This window comes from Lates calcarifer, linkage group LG6, assembly GCF_001640805.2.
Source record: "Lates calcarifer isolate ASB-BC8 linkage group LG6, TLL_Latcal_v3, whole genome shotgun sequence".
Taxonomy (NCBI): Eukaryota; Metazoa; Chordata; class Actinopteri; family Centropomidae; genus Lates; species Lates calcarifer.
This window is the reverse complement of record NC_066838.1, coordinates 15374613-15394006: the sequence shown is the minus strand read 5'-3', so window position 1 is coordinate 15394006 and position 19394 is coordinate 15374613. Positions and strand designations below refer to the sequence as shown.

The window sequence follows — 19394 nt, the reverse complement described above, 5'->3', positions numbered from 1 at the left end:
AACCACTGGTCTGGTGTCTGTCTGAGCCCTCCTCCATCCCTCACTCTTCATCTTTATCTCTGTCTCTCTTTCTTTCCCTCTCACCATGGTGTCAGTGTTCTCGCCTTATCTAAGCTGCCCTTCTCCAGTTTAAGCTAATTGCTAACCTCTTTAATACTAGCCACATCCTCTCCTGTGATCCTGACTGGCTCGTTTCCTCAGTCATTAGGCCTCAGCTCCTTATCTCAGCGGCGATGTCCTCAGGCCGGTGACTACTGTAACACCATCTCCCTCCTATCTTCACAGCTGACTCAGGCTCTTTGCCTCTTCCTGCCACGGCTGTCTCTCATTTAAACAAGGGAAGCCGCAGCATTTTGGATGAGAGACGTGTGCATATCTTTCACGCGAATCATCTTCATCCCATACACAATCCCACCTCCCGCTCTGCAGTCATGTCCGCCCTCAGGGGAAGTATCTGCAGTTAAGGGAATAAAGCTGAGCATGTCAATATATCTGCACCCACTCTGTCTCTGTCTATCTCCAAGACAGCTGGCCTCACTTGAGTTCGGTTGATTGTTAATGTTAGTCAGCCTGGGCTGTTATCTCTCTCCAAAGCAATGATGTTGGCAGTATGACAGCCTATTCCACAAACACTCACACAAATACACACAGATGCAAAGGCACACTCGCAAACAAAGGACACATAGTCTTACTTAGCCATTTACAGGCATGCAGAAAGATGCATATTTGAGTGTAATTTTAATCAGTGACATCTAAAATGAGGTTGCTTCACCCGGGCCAGGACGCCTGTGGCCTTAGGCTACATGAAACACTCACTAACTGTTCATACTAGGATTCGTCTAATCCAATTAAATGATAATCTTCTATATGGATGACGTTTGACAGACTTACGATATTTTCATCAGGCACTCCGACGCACTCAATTTATGAGCTGTCAAGTGTTGTTAGCGGTGCTGTTTTTATCATCTTTGATGGCTTTCAACATGCTTTCCCCCCATCCAAGAATCCCTCAACCTAATCATTCTAAGACCCCGAGAACATTTTTCAAGAAACAAAAAAAGTAGTGTTGGGCCTATAGTGTACGCGTGTTATAATTATATGTCATAAATTTTCTTGTTTATCTCCGTTTTTTGCAGACTCAGAGCAGAATGAAGCTGATTGCGGATAACTACGAGGAAGACCACATCCACCCCCAACATCATCCCCACCATGCCCACCACTTGCATCCAGCAAACGTGCATCACAGAGGCCTGCCAAGAGGGCCCCCCCACGCCAACCACCGACCTCCTATGGACCAGGTAATTATGAATCTGCACACGCACACAGGCACACACTCACACACTCACCCACACCGACTGGTTTAAAGCTCAGGCTTGTTTACACAAGTTGACATGTTGTGGGCTCTCATCCTCATGCTTTTAACGTTGATGCAATTTCATAGTTGTCATCCCCACCACCAGTCAGTTGTGGTTGGACAAGGCAGCATAAAATTTCCCCTCTCTCTTCTCCTCTGTCTCTTCTCCTTCAACTCCATTACTTCCTGCCAATTCGGTTATTCATATCATTTAGATAAGAGGCCTGAAGGGAAAAGCTGCCAAATGAGTGTTTTGAATGATGGGATTTATGTGTGAGATTAGTTTATGTATCATTCATCTCTAATATGAGCCCCTATTCGCTGTCTGAGTATCGTATCCAGACTGCCCTGAGGACAAACTTAATGTGTCTGTTTAAAGACAGCTGAAGAACAAACTGTTGTTGTTATCAGCACAAAGTGTTTTTTGTATTTGTGTGAGTGTGCATGCATCTGAGTGTGTACAGGCGTGTGCATGCCTGTGTGCGTGTAGATGCGCGAGGAGGCACACATCCGATGTTGATAGTGTGTACCCAGATGAAACTGCTAACGGGAGAAAGCGATCTTCAAAGAAAGACAGGTGATTTCACTATCTTTCCAAAAGCTGATAAAAACTTCAAATATTTTGAATGCAAAAAAAAAATCTTACCACAACTCTATTGTTGTCAAGAGACAGTGACTAGGGGGGGATTCCAAACTATGAAGATGAAGTGTGTGTGCGTATGTGTATGTGGGTTTAAGAGGAATACCTGGGGATTTCCACCTGAGTCCAAAGTCCCACATCTGTTCTATTTGATATGCACTATTGCGTGTTTCTAGACCTTATAAATGCTTCTGAAACTGCTGTCTAAATTGGAGTCAAACATGCACTGGGGATTCCCTGTCCCCATACCTCCCCATACACATACCTCAGCAATATGTAAGAGGACAGGACCGTTGGTTTTAATTTTTTCCCCCTTTAATGCCTGTGGAAGGACTCTATTTTTGATTCCTAAAAGAATGTGAGGGTCTGGGGTTGATTGACATCAATGCGCACACTTTTCACTAAAGAATCTCAGACATGCTTGAGTTAAATATTACAGTAGAAAATATTTATGTGAAAATCTGAATCAATCTACATCTAATTTTGCAGCATTCATTGGCTTTGCTATATGGAAGTTTAGAGTGACATGGAACATAGCTCAATCCCCGAAACCACCTTGTAATCCCACAAGGACCACTTTTAAATTCTTGCTGTGTAGTTATTAGGTTATGTTATGTTATGTTTTACATCTGACTTGCTGAAATAATATTTTCAAGCTATTAAGTCTCTGTATTGTTCTGTTGCATGGCAGAATACATGTAACCACAGTACGCCTCATATTAAACTCTGAGCTGCAGGGGGTCACTTTTTAGTATCACACATTACTCCCCTTCACTTTGCATTTATAAATATCTTTCCCTCAATATGGCTACACAGCACTGTTTTACTGCAGCAGTGTTTATAGTGTTTGACATATGAAACAGTAGCTCTCTGCAAGTAATGTTTCAACTATTCAAGTTGGACTGAAAAAGCCAAAGAAACTATTATGAGTATTGCTGGGAAATCTTGTTAAGAATGTAGGGAATAACAAAATAACTCATAAATTCATGGTGATTGGCTTCATTGTACTCTCTATTAAAGCTGATTTTTATGTCTATAGAGGGGAACTGAGATGGTTCACACTTTGTATGCAACATTTGTGAAATGAGAGTCAAAAAGGTTTCAAAAAGAGGCACAAATAGAACATTATATAAAAGAATATACCGACAAATATGTACATTGAGAAATTGCATTGTTTCAGTGATACCTTGCATCAGAACAAAATGCCCAAATCAAAACTTCAGTCCCCTTCTGATCACAAAGTGGAACCAAACTGGTCTTGTGTCAAACACACACTCCTCAAAAACAACCAGAAGACCCTGCTGACAGAGGTCAGCCAATCTCCTTGTGGTTTTCCCTCACATCTGATCTTTGACCTCATGGGGAAGTTAGGCAGAGGTCCAGGGCAAGGTCTCCAAGGTGTGAGTGTGTGTGTGTGTGTGTGTGTGTGTGTGTGTATGTCTGCACATGTGTGTGTGTGTGTGTGTGTGTGTGTGCTCTGGTGATGGGGGATGTCAGGTCACACAGTCTGGTTGTCACTGAAGTCCCTGAGGTGAGACTGTTTTCCCTCAAAACACAGGATTTCACATCCCCTTTAATCTCCCTCTTTCATCTAAATGTGATGAATCACTCTATTTGTTTTTCTTGAACACTTTGTTCTATCTCTTCTCTTATTTCTATTACGTTACCTCCTCTCCTCCTTCCTCTACTGCACTCATCTTGTTTTATCATAACTCCTGCATTTCTTCTTTTACCCCTTTAACATCACTTTTCTTCCTGATGTATTTTCTTCCCTCCTGCGTTCTTTTCCTCCATGTCTCCCTGTTTCCTTCACTCTTTCCCTCAGTCCCTTCTCTCCCTCCATCTTTCCCATTTCGAATGAAATATCCAAGTGCGGCCAGGCCAGTGGTTCGGTGCATTGCCGGGCCCAGAAACGCCACTCGAAGGATGATTGATGATGATAATGATAATGATGATGAAGAGGGTCTGCATGCTCACCCTGGAGACCGCAATGGCTTTCCAAGATACAGCTAGTGCCATGAATAACATAACAGTGACCAGCTTTTTTTTTTTTGCATTTGCATTTGCACGTGCTTGAACACATACATATTGCATTCAAACCCAACTGGCACATTTAAAACACGTAAGCACAAATGCATGCACTAGAATAGTGAACACATAAACACAAGAGCACACTTCAAGGTTGTTAAAGGAGCCAAACCACATATCATTCAAAGCTACAATTGCTACAGTTGGTGGGTCCATCCCAATCCTCTAACTACATGCCCTGTACTCTATCTGTGATGGACTTAGTCAGAGGACAGGTGAAATCTAATCGGAGGAGACAAGTACAGGAAGTGGATTTAGCCTCTTGAGATGCACCCCAGGTCTGTGTCTCAGCACGGAGTGTGTGCACTTTGACGGGCATATTGTGTTCATGTTGTTCTCATTTAGCCATGCCAGCAACACTGCCAGATACTTGGCAGCGGTCTCGGAAGGAAATAGAAAACAGCCATAAAGTGTTTATCAGAGACAGAATTATACGACCTTTTCTTTTGGGTTGTTGTTATTTTTTTCTAAGCCTTAACATGCTGCCTGCTTCAGCTTTATGAGAAGTAGCACATGGTATTTGGTATGTTTGTGTGTACGTGTGTCACCCTGTGTGTGTGCATGTGTGTGTGTGTTTAACCTGGCAGAATGAATGGTTATAGGTCTGGCTCTGTTTACAGAGGCTGTCACAGCCATTCATTGCATGTTAGCATTTAGCATCTAGCATGTTGCATTATAGGCCATTATATCTGCAGCTTAGCTGCTTAGGTGTAGCCTACTGAGTTTACCAAGGCTGTCACAATCAGTCAGTCCAACCAAAGCCACTGTGGACTGCAGCCAAGTCCCGTGTGTGTTTTTTGCTCCGGTGTAGCACTAGCATAGTCTCTGCTATGCCGGAGCTTAGTTTAGCAATATGCAGGCAAGGGCTTGGCTATGGTGAGCTGCCAGCTCATGCTAACCATTGTAATGTTAGTGTCTGAGTGAATTAGCTTTCCTGTTAGCAGGGCTCTTGTCTGCACAGTCTCAGCCCCAAGGAAACCCCTTGTGTGTGTAGTTATTGGTTCCTAACAATCACATTGAGGAAAGCATTTCATGATATCATACACAGCTTTTATGAATGAGCAACATGAACAGGATTGTTTTGATTAAAAGCCACAGGGGGGTTAGGAGGACCATAAGACTGGGCAATGAGACACTACTTGCGAAGACATAACCACTGGGCCAGAGTTTGTACAGTAAATAGTTTGTTTTAAAGGGAAACCATCTTTTGCCACAGACTGTATGTCTTTTAACATGAATTATAACATGTAAACAGACGGTTAATGGATCGATGATGATATGTTTCCCCTGTTTTTCTCACAGGATGATGAAGAAGGAATATGGGCATGATGACCATCACCATGGGAACCCTACCTCCATTTTCTCATAGTAAGTTTCTATTACACTGCTATTGTTACCTTTCTCTACTAATTTTAGAGATAATGTACTCCATGCCAGTGTGTAGTACTGTATATCTGCTTCAGATATTTTAATGATCTTCTACACAATAGGCTTCTTCAGCGGGCTCGAGTAACCATTAGCCGGGAACACTGATGGTACCACAATAACCACAGCATTACCCAACTCTGACAGAAGAGAGTGTAATAGAACCCGGCTCTGTTTCCCGTTGCTTATGAATTCAACTAAAGAGCCTCAGTTGATTCAGAGCTTTATGGCTGGCTTTCTGTTGAGTGCTCACATGCTGGTCATGCTGTGGCTATATAGGTAACTGTGTGGTATTAGACCTATACACGCCCAACAGCCTAAGGCAAGCGTACCAGGGCCCAGAGGTGATAAAAACGACATGGTGAGAAAAACCAGAGATGGACGAGTCTGTCTCTCCACGCCCGGCTTTTTCAGTTGTAGTAAAGTTTTACCGTGCTACCCCACCCCGTTGTGTGCCAGTGTGTGGGGTACTTAATTACAATACAACGCAGAACAGTCATGAAGCCCTTTTTTTAAGGCTGCAAGCTGAAAAAGCATAAAATGAAGAATGCAGAGTCATAAAGGATAATTCCTGTTTTGGGGGTTTTATATCGAAGCCCCCCATAGACTCAGGATGTCTTTGAACATAGATGTGCGGAACGAGGTCTGTGCAGGGAGGGTTATGGTTTGCTTGAAGCTAATACAAGTGTGTGCAAGTCAAAGAGACACAAAGAAAAATAGAGATTTATAAATGTACATGTGAGAGACGAGACAGATAGACAAAAAGACAGGGAGGAAAGGGAAGGAAAGGGGAAGGGTGCTTATGTATTTATGTGGGAGCGAGAGAGAACACCAGGCACCATGGTATACTCATAGTTTCCAGTGCATCTCATTCTTTTCCCGCAGTAATCCACAGGTGGACCATCACAAGCAAAATCTGTCTCTAACCTCAATGACTTAGTAGTTGTGCACTTTGCCCCAGCACTGCTTTTGGGATTAAGAGTCCTATAGCTTGTGTGTGAGCGAATGGTTTGTCTTCCCATAGTGCAAAGCTTTAGTGTGTTTAGCAATGATGTTTGTGTGTGCATTTGCAAAGTGTGTGTGTGTGTGTGAGTATGTGTGTGCAAGAGAGCGTTGCTGAGCTATACAGTGCCGGAGCAGCCCACATAGCCTATAATCCAGTCCATGTGTGCTGAGAATGCAGTAGTGTCAGGATTCACCGTAATGAAACAGACCACACTGCCCTCTTTCTCCCTCTCTTTCCATCTCTCCATCTTTTTCCATAACTCCCGTTCTTTCCACCTCTTCTCAGATTTTTTGCTTCCCCTGCTCAAACGTATATTCCTTCAAGGTAAACCTAGAGTTGGAAACCCATGACGAGCCTACTGCTTTGGTATCTCAAATCAGATATCATGATGGTGCGCATATGCACGTGTGTGTGTATGTATGTGTGTATTAGTGCTTCTTATCCCAATCTAATAGAATAAGCCAGGCACATTAGCCTTTAGCGCAGAGTGGTGTTGTGGCTAGCGATATCAGTGCTGCTCATCTATCCACTGCTGTTATTCTGGCAATGCACAACGCGAGCGCAGCTAACGTGTATTAGCCGTCCTCTATGGGAGAACAGATGGGAGCCATTTAGCGGTGTGTAGCTACAGCACAATAAGGCCAGACCTAATCCCCATATCCTGTCCCTGAGTGAGCCCTCCCTAATATGAGCAAACAGAGATGACAGCACCGATAGACAAATAGCTCGGGAACTGTGTGTCTGCGTGCATGTGTGTGTATAACAGTGTCTTTGCAGGCATGCATGCTAGCTTTGATTGGTGTTTCTTATGGATAACCTTGCCTCCCAGTGCTAGGCTGCATTTTGAATTCCACACAAACCTAAGTGCTGAGTTTGAGTTGGCAAGTTTGAGTTCCGAGCGTCCAGGTGTGGATTTGTATTGGTTAGCCATGGTTCTGTCTAAGAGGACACTGGGCTCTGATTGGCTCATTGTGGTTGTGTATGTCCTGCTGTTGATTACAGAGGTTTTGTTTACCCTCTTGGCCTCTTAGACCCCCCCCCCCCCCCCCTCTAATGAAATAAGAATGTCCTTTTGGACAGAGAGCACAAGAGAAGGGGGTTGGAGGAAAAAGTGAAGGAGAACATGGGGCCAAAAGAGTGAAGCAGAGTGGGGGGAAGAGGTTTTCTGGAAACATTATGCTTTTATCCCACCGTGAAGTTATTTGTACTGAATGAAGCGAAAAGAAGCTGAGAGGCTTTCCAAGTGGGGACAGAAATATGTTTGTGTACGTGTGTGTGTTAGCGTGCACATGTACTTTTGTGTGTGTGCAGGAAGGAGTGAGGCCTTGTTCAGGTTAAAACAAGTCAAGAAGATGGCTTTCATTTGCCCATGCTGTGTTTGCACTGAATGCAGTGTTTGTATGTCTGCATTGTGTATGTCAGTAAGTATCCAACTCTTGTGTGTGCACAGCTTAAGCAGATCTAGAAAAAATCGCAATAGTAATAATAAGCTCAGTGGGAAAACTGAAATTGGACAGCAGAGTCTCAATCCCATTTATTCTTAAATACGGTTTAGTGTCACAGAAATGTTTGTGCTTGACTCTCAGTTGCCTGTTTCTGTTTAGTTCTACCTTCGAGTTCAAGGTCTCCTTGCTGCCAAAACTGACCTGAGAACTTATGTAACTCATGAACCCAAAGTACAGCAACCGTTGAAGTAAAGCTGACAATAGATTCATCCACCAGTGGCTGACTGTGGGAGGCACCTGGTGGCCTTTCAACTTTCTGTCAAGAGTTTTGTGGAGAACTGGGAGACTGATGGGGACGCTTTGTGCAGATAAGCCTTCACCATTGGTCAGCCATTCACCATTAAGGGCTGACTACTAATTAGGCCTTGTAGAACAGTGGGCTGCAGCTTATTTCTCACTGCTGTTAAAATGTTATATTTCTCACTGTATGCTGAGCTGGTATTAAAATGAAATAGGGGAAGGAACACTTTTCATAGGTACTACTTTCTTTCCTCATAGGTTTTTGTCTGAAATTTGTTTTTGATCATCAAAATAAAATTTAGTCATATAGGCTGATTTCTGTATTTCTTCTGGATTTGTGTAAGGTTGAACTTTTATGAAAGGCAGGATGTGGGTGTTTTTATCACAACACTTTCTCACACAAACAGGTAAAGTCAATCAAGTCTGTATACATTTAGTAGCTACATTTGACTTAATAGGAATATACTGTAAGTTTTTTGTCTGGCTGCAGTTTACTTAATATGAAACTGATTGAGCTTGTACAGACCATGAATGCAGAGCAACAGAGATGACAGCTAATATCGGCTGTTAGAAGTGACGTCAGTTTTCTGTAACCACAGTTCTACAGCTGAGATCACAGCAGTTTTGGCCTGCAGCAGCTGAGTTTACTCCTTGTGTTCTCTTCTAGGAAGGTTGGTAATAAAACCTCAATACCAAACACTCTCACAGAGCTGATATCAGAAAATAAAAATATACATCAGTACTGTCTGCGGGAAATTACATCACCTCTCACTGTCTACAGTTTTGCAATCACGATCATAACAGTTTACAGCTCTGATGTGTCTGCTTTTAATTTCAGTGTGTTCACATTCCTTTTAACAGTAAACAAAATACCCTGCTTTAAATATCAGGTTTGCTGAATTATCATTGGTAACTTTGCCAGTGGCATCTAAAATGGTTGAGCAGGCCCTGCCACTTTTTTCTGCCCTGTGTGCCAGGTTGAATCTCCAGTGTAAACAGCTATTATCCCACACATTGATTACCACAAGCTGATGGCACATACTTCTACAAGTCGCCTAAAGAAACATCCATGTCATCAACACAACTGAGTAAGCGTTAATTAATGAATACACTGGTCTAATTATAGATTTTCTAGACATTCAGGAGTGAATAATGGTTTTGTCTTGTTTCAGTTTTCTACATCATTCATTGGCTTTGTTTGTGGAAATGGAATTAGTTGGAGAAAACTTAGTCAGAGTTAGAGTCTGTAGCCAGATAAACTACAATTGTATGTTGAACTTAAGTTGCTTCATGTGCTATTCTGCTTGGTTTAAGTTGTCAATTTCTCTACTTTGTGTTTTGATTTTGCATTTTTGTTGGATATGAAAGGTCTAAGCACACACATAGAAACCATTTGTTTAGGTCCAGGCTATGGTCTAGCAGCCCACCGAGCCAGTGCCCAAAATCTCTTAACTTCCATGCATTTGTGATTGTATGTAAACGTGTGTGCACATGTACATACGCACTTGTTTGTGCATTTGGGGTAATGTTTGGGTATGTGGGTATGTCCTCACACATGCGTGTAACCGTGTTGCACCATGTGTCTTTGGTGACTAGTGAACCTCAGCTTGGGGGTCAGTAGAGGCGTCTGACCGAGGCCATCCCTCAGCCAGCTGTCAGCATCATCAGTCTGTGAGGTCAAAGGTTGTTCCACCAGGTTGAACATGAGTGGAGAGAAGTCAGTAACTCTGCAACACCTGAGCACTGACATCTGAGTGGGCTCTATGTTGTTATCTATTTCACCGCATCCCGAGACAACACTTGAATAACTTTTTTAACTTTTTAAACTGCCCTCTTCATGTCAAGATATAAGGTACCAGTTCCATCTCTATGGCTACAGAGACTCGAGCAAAACAGTTATTGTGGTAACATTAAAAAATTAGTGATTCTGAGGACTTACCTATATCTATTAGTAATGAGGGCTGTTGTTTTTGGATCCTAAAAGAATAATTATGTGAAAAAAATGTTTAGATTTTTACCACCATTTTCACCTCAGTTTTTAAGACAGACAAATCAAAGAGACCACCTATGTAAAATTATACTGTGCAACGGAGTAGGGCAAGAATTTAACATAAACGGCACAAATCAGAAAAACCAGCTTGGGAAAGGTGCGAGACACGAACTGACTCCCAGTTGTCTCCATCACGGTCTCATTTTGTTTATTGCAGTTATGCTTTGGCAACATGATTGATTTGACAAAGAGTTGCTTTATCATTGTCAGCGTGTGAAGCTGTAGACAGACAGGACCCAGAGACAGAGGTGGGTGAGGGAGGGAAGGAGGGAGGGAAGGAGGGAAGGAAGGACTGGCAATCATTGTGAGGCAGACAAGTTTATTCATGTTTTTTTGTGGTTTTCTTGAAGTTGTGTGAAGGAGAGGACAGTTAGACACCTGATGTGCGGATCATAAGGCAGTTTGTCTGGGTAAGCTCCCTTTCCCCACCCACAACACACTCATTACACACGCCAAGACAAGGCCACACACACACACACAATCACTCGTGCAAGCATACAAATGTGCAGGAACGAAGATGGGTTTTGTGATTCTAGTTGTTACCACAGGTAAATCCCTACTCATCGGTGCTTAACCATGCAGTGGGAATTAGCGTGTGTGTGTGTGCTCATCTAATCAGAGTGAATCTGTGAAGCTCTGTGAGGGCAACCCCATCAGTATAGCCAACACATGCACATCTGATGAGCTTCCCAGCCCAAAGCCTTCATTCAACTGACCCTAACAGGTCTGCTGTCCTCTTGAGTGAGGAGACGATGGTGGCAATTCAGAGACCGGTCACCTAACAATCGATTTAAGATCGACAGGCCTCTCAGTGATGAGCCGACTGCAACCAAAATGAGGTTTGTCCAATGGCTGCTGATGGTGGCCTGAGCGTGCATCCTCTTTGGAGGCATAGTGGGGTCATGAGCAGAGACATTATCACTGGTCATGCTGTCCATTGCCCCAAGGTTATTTTAGTTGCACTTTTTAAAATGAGTTTTGCTGTAATATTATTTTAGGATTTCATTTTCATTTTAGCACTTTAGTTCCAGTATGGTTTTGGAGGAACTGACTTTTATTGACAATTCAACATAATAATCTCAGGCCAGCTTGTGTCCTCTTGTGCTCTTTTGAGTGCTCTGACCTCATGAGCTTTATTAAAGCAGGATGCTACAGTGTGGTGGTTAAGTGTTTTTTTCCCCAATTGTGCTGGTCTGGCATTGTTAGCTAACTTTTCCTCTTCTTTAAAAGACATGATCATGCTCAGGCAGTTGAGGGCAGCTTTGACAGTTGTTGGACTTTTTTTTGGTTCAAGTGCACAAACACATCTGCCAAAAGACAACAAGCACTTACTTTTGTTTCTTGGCTATGTAATTGAAATGACGCTTTAGTGCTTTCCCATTTATGACCACTAATTCTCTGGCTCAGGCTCATAATCTCAAACATGTTCTCCTAGCACAAGTAACGTTAACCCTTAAAAACGTGTTTATCCTTATTGGCTGGGCATATACATAAGTTGACATGGCATGACTTTTTAAACTATTATTTAAACATTCAAAGCTTAGATACAGTGAGGTCAATAAGCTGAAATACTTTTACTGAACCACCTCATCCTCCTCTCTCTGCCTGAACATGTCAGGTGTGACTCAGTCTGTCTGTAAACGTCTCTCTGGTTTGCCCAGCCTACGGTCATAAATCAGTACACCTCAAGCTGTCGCTATTTTTCACCTCTCTCTCCGTCCTTTTTTTCCCTCTCTGTTTTACTCTTTATCAGTTATCTCCATCGCCTCTTCAAATGCCATTGCCATAAGACACATCCAAGTATTTTTGTGGTTTGCTCACGGAGACCAAGAATATTAGAGATGCAGAGCTAAATGTTGTGGTGGAAACGCATGATGTTGGGGCCGAGTTGTGAAAATTGATAGATTGATTGACTTTTTTTGGCGAGCCTTTACTGGTTGTGTGTGTAAAAGAGAAATCAAGAAAGAGAGCGAGAGAGGAAGATCTTGGCAGGATTATAAGGGTGTTTTGTGAGCTCATGGAGATGGCAGCACACAAAAGCCCTTCCCTCAGGAGAAACTCGCACCTGGGGAGGCACTTGTGAGTGTGTTTGTGTGTACATGTGTGAGAGAGATAGAGAGCAAAATCGTTGTGTGTAAGAGACCTCTCAGTAGGATGCTCTGGAGGTCAGATCCCCCCTGTTCAAGTTGGATTACATCCCAAAGAGAAAGTCTGAGCATCCACAAAGACTCACTGATGGAGGGAGGTAAAGGGATTTGGAGACAGAGAAAAAGGGAATCACAGCCTTTTCACTTTAAACCTGTTATTTTCTTCAGACTTCCTGTGCTCTCCTCTCTCTCTCTCTTTAACAGACACACATAGATGCACACACACAAACACACACTAAAAGCACTAAAAAATACCACACAGCCTCAGGTCTTGGGTAAGGCCTCTGTTGTTCTCCCAAACTATGTTAAGTAAGACCCACCCCTAGACTGCCAATCAGAGGCATGGCCACTGCTCCAAGGCTAGAAGAGAGATATTCACGGGGGGGTCACTACAAACCAGAAGACTCACACCTGCTGCCTTTACTATATGTGACACTTGATCATTGTACCACTCACTTCAGGGATGTCACACCCTGCAACATACAGACATTTTGATGCTGCCACTTCAAAACAGATGCACACACACGCAGACATACACACACTTAAGTCACCTAATAGAAAGCAAACGCTTATGATCAAGATTGACACCCACGGAAACACTGCGGTAGAGAAATAACACTAAATGTATTTTAATAAGTAATAGCAGAAGGAATTTCACTATTTTCTTTCCCCGTACTAGAAATGCCAGAGCTGCTATCGGACACCCCTTGTAGAATTGAAGAGGAAAACTAACAGGAATTTACCTGTTTCCTCCCACTGAAAGTCATCCCAGTGTGGAGTCAGCAGAGAGGCTTCATAGCTCAGGTTATCGTTGAGCTACTGTAATAACATCAACAACCTTTGGACTGCCATTCACCATTAAGGGCTGACCACTAATTAGGCCTCGTATAACAGTGGGCTGCAGTTTATTTCTCACGCTAGCCTGACGCTTTGCCGAAGTTCGTCCATGTCCAGGAAGCCTGTAAAAATTGAGATGTGCTGTGTTGCCATTTATCAAAACAGCAACACTTTTCCTCCATAATCGATGTCTTGCAGTGTTATTAGTTACGTATAGCTTTCCTGTTCTCAAAAGAAGAGTCGTGGACATTCTGGATCAGTGACCTTTTCAGAAATGCATGATGTTTGTTGAACCTATAGACTTCAAATCCCAAAATGGGTCACAAGCATTTTGCTGCAGGGTAACCATATGACATGGGTAGTAAAATGTTCTAAAACCCCTGAGTCTTAAGGCTACAGAGTAAACTACTTATTTGGGCCCCATGCTGAAAAAAAGTTTATAAACCTCTGGCTCGAGTGAAAGTTAGTCCAACAACCTGGTGTGTTTTCAGCCAGGTTGTGTTTTCCAGTGAAACCTTAGAAATGGATGTCAGAGTGGCCTCTCTTTCTGTCACTAGAACAGCACAGACAAGCAGATTAGCACTGCAGCTTCTCTGTGTGTCCCTCACAGTTTACTATATGTCGCTGCTGTAATCCTTGTAATCAAACCAATGGGTCGGGCTACTTTACAGGGGTGTCTTTCCCGTACATGTATGCACTTACATGCTCCACAATCATACAACTTACACATGTGCAATAGAACTCACACTCCCTCTCTTTCTCTCTCTTATCTGGGCTCGTGGAAAAGCCACACTTGTACGATGACATTCAGCACAGGATTAAAGCCCATGTAAGACCCTCCTCAGCTTACACTGCCGCTGCCAAGAAGGGATCTATACAACCACACACTCTCATGCAACCCTGCACACACACTGGCAGAGACACAACTGCACATGCACACACACACACACTGTAAGGAGGCAAGCGCCAACTCATTTGGGTGCACACACGCTCACACACACATGAATCCCTGCAACCTTGTTGCTTAGCATGTTGTCCTCTTGTTACGCTAGACGAAAGGAAGTCTATCTCCTCAACAAACGCAGTGATACACACAGTTGTGCACTCACGCGCACTGACACACAAACACATGCACTGACATCTCGCATCCCACAACTATCCTCCTAGCTCTTCTCTCTGGAACAAGGGTATCCTTGCCCAGACACCAAGCCCATCTGTCTGCAGTGGAATCATGGACCCCCACCACCCCCAGCGGTCTAACTCCCACCCAGACACACACACACACACACACACACACACACACACACACACACACGCGCGCACACACACACATACATACTTTGTGCACTACTGTTGCTGGGATGGATAAAGAAATGAGCAGTTACAGTAAAGAGAAGGGATAGAGACTGGGGGCAGATTGAACACAGACTCTCTGGGTTTTAGTCATACTAAGGCCAGACATGGTTAGGGCCTTAGTTAAGATGCTGCTGTTTATCTAGGTCACGTTGTGTGTATGTGTCTTTTTTTTTTTTGTGCATACCTCCAGGGGTTAGTTGGTTGGGTCTGGAGAGGATTGTCATTGGAATGCGTTCTGATTGGGCTAGACAGTGATCCTTTTTCTGATTGGTTGTTTATCCCGGGGCTTCCACTTTGGGGGTTGCTTTGAATCAGTGCATCTCTGTCACTCCTGCTCCGTTTCTTTTCTGTTTCTTTTCTTCTCTCTCTCCATCTCTATATCTTACAGAGTGCCGCTGGCTGTGTGTTTGATGTGAGTGTGTTTGACGGGCTAAAACAGAACCAGCAGTGGGCTGTTCTGTGTTTCTGCTGAGCCAGCGATGCTCAGTTGTGGAGAGGGTTGCCCACAGCAACTATAGGTGTGCAAAGTGGTCATTTGCAATGTGCTTAATCAAAACTGAGCTGTTGTGTTGATTTACAGATTTAGAAGTGGGTTTTAAGGCTGAGTATTATTTGGAATTTTTTGATACTTGTATGAATACATTATCTGAGTTGATGTACCAGTATTCTAAATCCTTTTAGAAATATTAACATGTTTTTACACAAATCTTTCATTCAAGCCAAAGACGTCAAATCTAAATGTCATCTAAAGGCAAGCACCAGGAGAAAAAACAGATACATTACCACCTGAGATATGTTATATCTTCCACAAGAGACCTCGCTAAAATGGTAGTGTAGAGTAGTAAAGTAGGCAAATGTTATTTATGTCAGGAATTATCTTATCAGAGAATGAAAACAAGATTACAAATCCGACCAGGCATTTGATGCCACCTTTACTTGACAGTTTTCAGTACTTGATACTAAGTACACATTTTCAATACCACAAAAGTAAAATTCAGTTTGTAGTGTTCTCTGATGGACTCTGTTCCTTTTTCTGATGCTTTTTGCATGTCTGTTTGACCATTGATGCTTCATTGATGGACCGTGATGGTTCAGTTTTGAAGAATACATTTGTTGTGCTGAGTATTTTGTTCATGCAACACTGTATTTCCATGAGAAGACCTAAAAATATGAGAAGGACCTTAACATTTGAAAACAAAATACTCAGAGGAACCACATTAGTGTTCCTGTGACACCCAACCTGGTCTTTAAAAACACTGCCGTCACCCACCTGTAATAAAAATCTTTGCTAAATGTGAACTCTGTGAAAGAGAGGTAACTCGGCAAGAGAGGCTTGCTTGATTATTCTTTCTCACTAAAAGCAGAGTAGAGCATAGCAGGATAAAACCTAACACCAGTCATCAATAGGTGCTATTGTACTTTAGCTCCACTCTCCAGGAGTGGCCTAGCCTGTCAGAGTGTGTACGCAGCAAGGCTTCAACCCTGCAGCTATGGGATTAGCACCACTGCTGGGTGGTCCTCCTCCTGCTGATCTCAGAACAGCATCACAGTTTACAGCACACTCATTCTAGGTGTCAGGATTATGAATCAGGTCAGACCACTGAGGTTTGTGTCCGACCCTTGCGAGCTTATTGCACTTGATATTTGGCTTGATTTGAATATATTTACATATTACAATTGTTTCTGTAAACTGATGATGAGAGACAAGCCTCAAGGTTAGACAAAGGGTCTTGTGACTTGAAGGTTGTTGGACTGAATCCCCAGTCTTGTTGGGAAGAGTTGGCTGGGTAAATGGGTTCTGCTTGAGCTCTAGTGTTACTGCTCAGTGGCCAACATTCGAAAGCTGCGGTTGTATTATGCCGCGGTCAGACAAGAGCTGGCAAGCCGAAATTTGCTTGCTTGCTGTGGCGAACAGCGGGGCGGGACAGGAAATAGTGTGGGCAAGGTTGCAAGCATAAGCTAGCCAGCTAACATTAGCATTCCACAAGTTGAAAATGATCCATATTTTTATCAAACATTTTATTTACCCTGTCCTTGCACTCCCTGCCAGCCATGCAGATGGTGCTTGCTTTTCGTTCACCATGCAGTTGTGCAAACACAAAAAGGCAAAGAAATCAGTACCTCCTGGATGAAAGGTCAGTCTCACCCTTCTTCTAAAATCACCTGGATGTTGGTGAGTCTTGCTATTTTGCTATTTTGACCAAGGTGAGATCAATCCACAAGACAAAGTGAATGAAATTGTTTGACGAGTGTATTTGGTGTGACTGTTTAACCAGGTAGAACAATACAGCTGGGGAGGTGAGGTAAGGTATTGCTGGCATTAGCAAACTTACTGGATAAATTATGGGTTCAGAGGGAAAAGACAAAGAAAGGTTTGTGATGTTTGTGACGCGTGTGTGATGTTACACAGAAGAATCATAATCACAGGCTGTTAGCAGCTCAGTCATGACCATTAGTCATTTGTTTTTCCTCTCTTCCTTGGCTTCCTACCTTGCTTTACATCCTTGAACTCACCACTCTTGAGTGGTTAAGCTGACTGTAATGGGGACAGATCACTGGTTGGCATTTCTCAGTCTCTCTCTCTCAGACACACACACATACACACTCACACATACAGAGCCAGCACATGTTCTCCATAACAGAAATCTCAGAGACAGACAGGTAGTGTGACAGGAGTGGAGCTGTCGGAGGCCTGGCGTTCTCCCCACCTGAAGGGATGGGAGCAGAGGACAATGTAAACACTCTGTCATACACATAAACAAGGCCCCGCTCGGGTTTCATTGCACAGTTAGAGAAAGTTCCCCGTCTCTTTTTATAGAGAAAGTATTTGTGTAATTTGTTTATGTGAGATTCCATAGCCCTAATGGGGAAATGGCTTTTTCGGCATCACACTACACCTGAGTTCAATTTCACTAGCTCTCTCACAGACAGATCGTAAAGATGGCATACCAGAGCGGACGCAATCTGTCTTTCTCTTCTGTGTCTCAATTTAATTTCTCAGCGTTCCTCTCTCTCAGTCACATTCTTCCTCTCGACGGCCTCCCTCTGTTTTTCTATCTGTTTTTATCTCCCTGTCTGTGAATAATGGCTGTGCAGAGTAATTATTCAACACATTGTCAATAACAGGTAAATCAGAGCAGTGTTGAGATGATTTTTAATGTTTGGTTTGACATTTGTTTCATTTGAATTATGTTTTGGGACTGATCATGTAAGCTTAAAGTTATTCAAATTATTTGAATTTGCGATCATGCACTAAAAATGTGACACACGCCACTAGCTGTGAAGCAGAGCTCCTACATTAGCGAGAGCTCCTAACCAATAAAGCTTGTCTGCTGGAATACAAAACCATAATGTGTGCATGTGTGTGTGTGTGCGCGCCATTCTGCATATACATATGTTCAGGTCAACACAAAAGAAAAACTTTTTGAGAATATAATCTAAACATTCACTGCTCTATAAAATCAATATTTATTTTTCTATGCTAATAATATTCCCCAGCCAACTATACTGACACACATACCATGTGCACACACACACACACACACACACACACACAAACACATAAACGTGTTCATCCTTGGCTAGCTTCAACATCCTGCTACTCCTGCAAGACACCATGTGTTTAGCAGCACCAAAAACAATGGCTTAGCAGAACCTTCTGCACCACATTGCAAATGAAGTGAAGTGCAGGCCGGAGAACAAGACCCAAACATGTGTTTGCTTTGTTTTTGCCTTCTAATTACATATACACATAGTTATTTCTCTCACACAGTGTGTGTAAAGTGTGTGCGTGGCGAAACTCTTAGAGTGTGTGTGTGTGTGTGTGCGCGTGTGTGTGTGTGTGTGTGTGTCTCCCCGTTATAACGCAAAGCTTTGTGTCTGGAACTGGTGTGTTTCACAGCAGGCATTCCATTCAGACTTACTCTGTTTGCTTAGGTAATAACTAGGCTTAGCCATAATTTGTTTGTGTGTATGTTTGTCTGTGTGCATATGTGTGTGTGTGCGCATGCACACACGTATGTTCAAAGGAATAACTCCCTTGCGTTTTACACATTTACGCATAAAGACGAGCCCGTCCCTTTGAACTTGGAAACAAGCCATCCACAAATGAATGCTTTTTTGTCTCTACTCTTGCTCAAGTCTTGTTTCTTTCCCTCCTTTACTCCCAGATTTCCTTTGCTCCCTCAATATGGCAATTAGAATAACTTTGGCTGTTAAAAAGTCTTTGCAAAATACTGCCTCTGTGCACCAATAAAGTTCAAATACACCGATTAGTATCATTTAAATACTGATAGGCCTCATTGATCCTGTGGGAGGGTTTGTAAGTATAACACACACGCATACAGAGACCTACACACACCACCACCTACTGAGAGCATATTTCCCCCCAATACCAGGGGTCAACAGGGGCCAATAACTGCCAGATCAGCTAAGGGGTTGCCAGATCTGAGTTGTCGCTGCCAGCTGGTGAGTCCAGCACCACACGCAGGCTGAGATCACAAGCCAGAGGTTTTATCAGTGATGTCAGCTGTTATGTCAGCTCAGCCAGCCCTGCCTCTGCCTCGTCCTACCGCTACACACACACACGTTATCATCTGATGCTCTGATGTCAGAGAGAGGAGGGAGAGACTGATTAAATTTGTGTATGTTGGATGAAGCAGAAAGAAGTTAAGAATTTTTTTTTTTTTTTTGAGCAGTTCAAATGGCTGAAGGCCCGTTTGTGTGCGCTACAAAATAACTTCAAGT

At 43.0% G+C, this 19394-nt stretch overlaps 1 protein-coding gene across 9 annotated transcripts in view; it reads left to right on the top strand.

Annotated features, from left to right (window-relative positions):
* The window catches only part of LOC108877885 (ERC protein 2), a 147573-nt gene that overhangs the window by 108159 nt on the left and 20020 nt on the right, over positions 1-19394 (top strand). For all 9 annotated transcript variants that reach the window (XM_051071283.1, XM_051071278.1, XM_051071277.1 and 6 more), the window contains 2 exons: positions 1137-1298; positions 5385-5450. In XM_051071283.1, the coding sequence (XP_050927240.1) occupies positions 1137-1298; positions 5385-5411 (189 nt within the window). In that variant the 3' untranslated portion in view covers positions 5412-5450. The remainder of the gene's footprint in view (positions 1-1136; positions 1299-5384; positions 5451-19394) is intronic.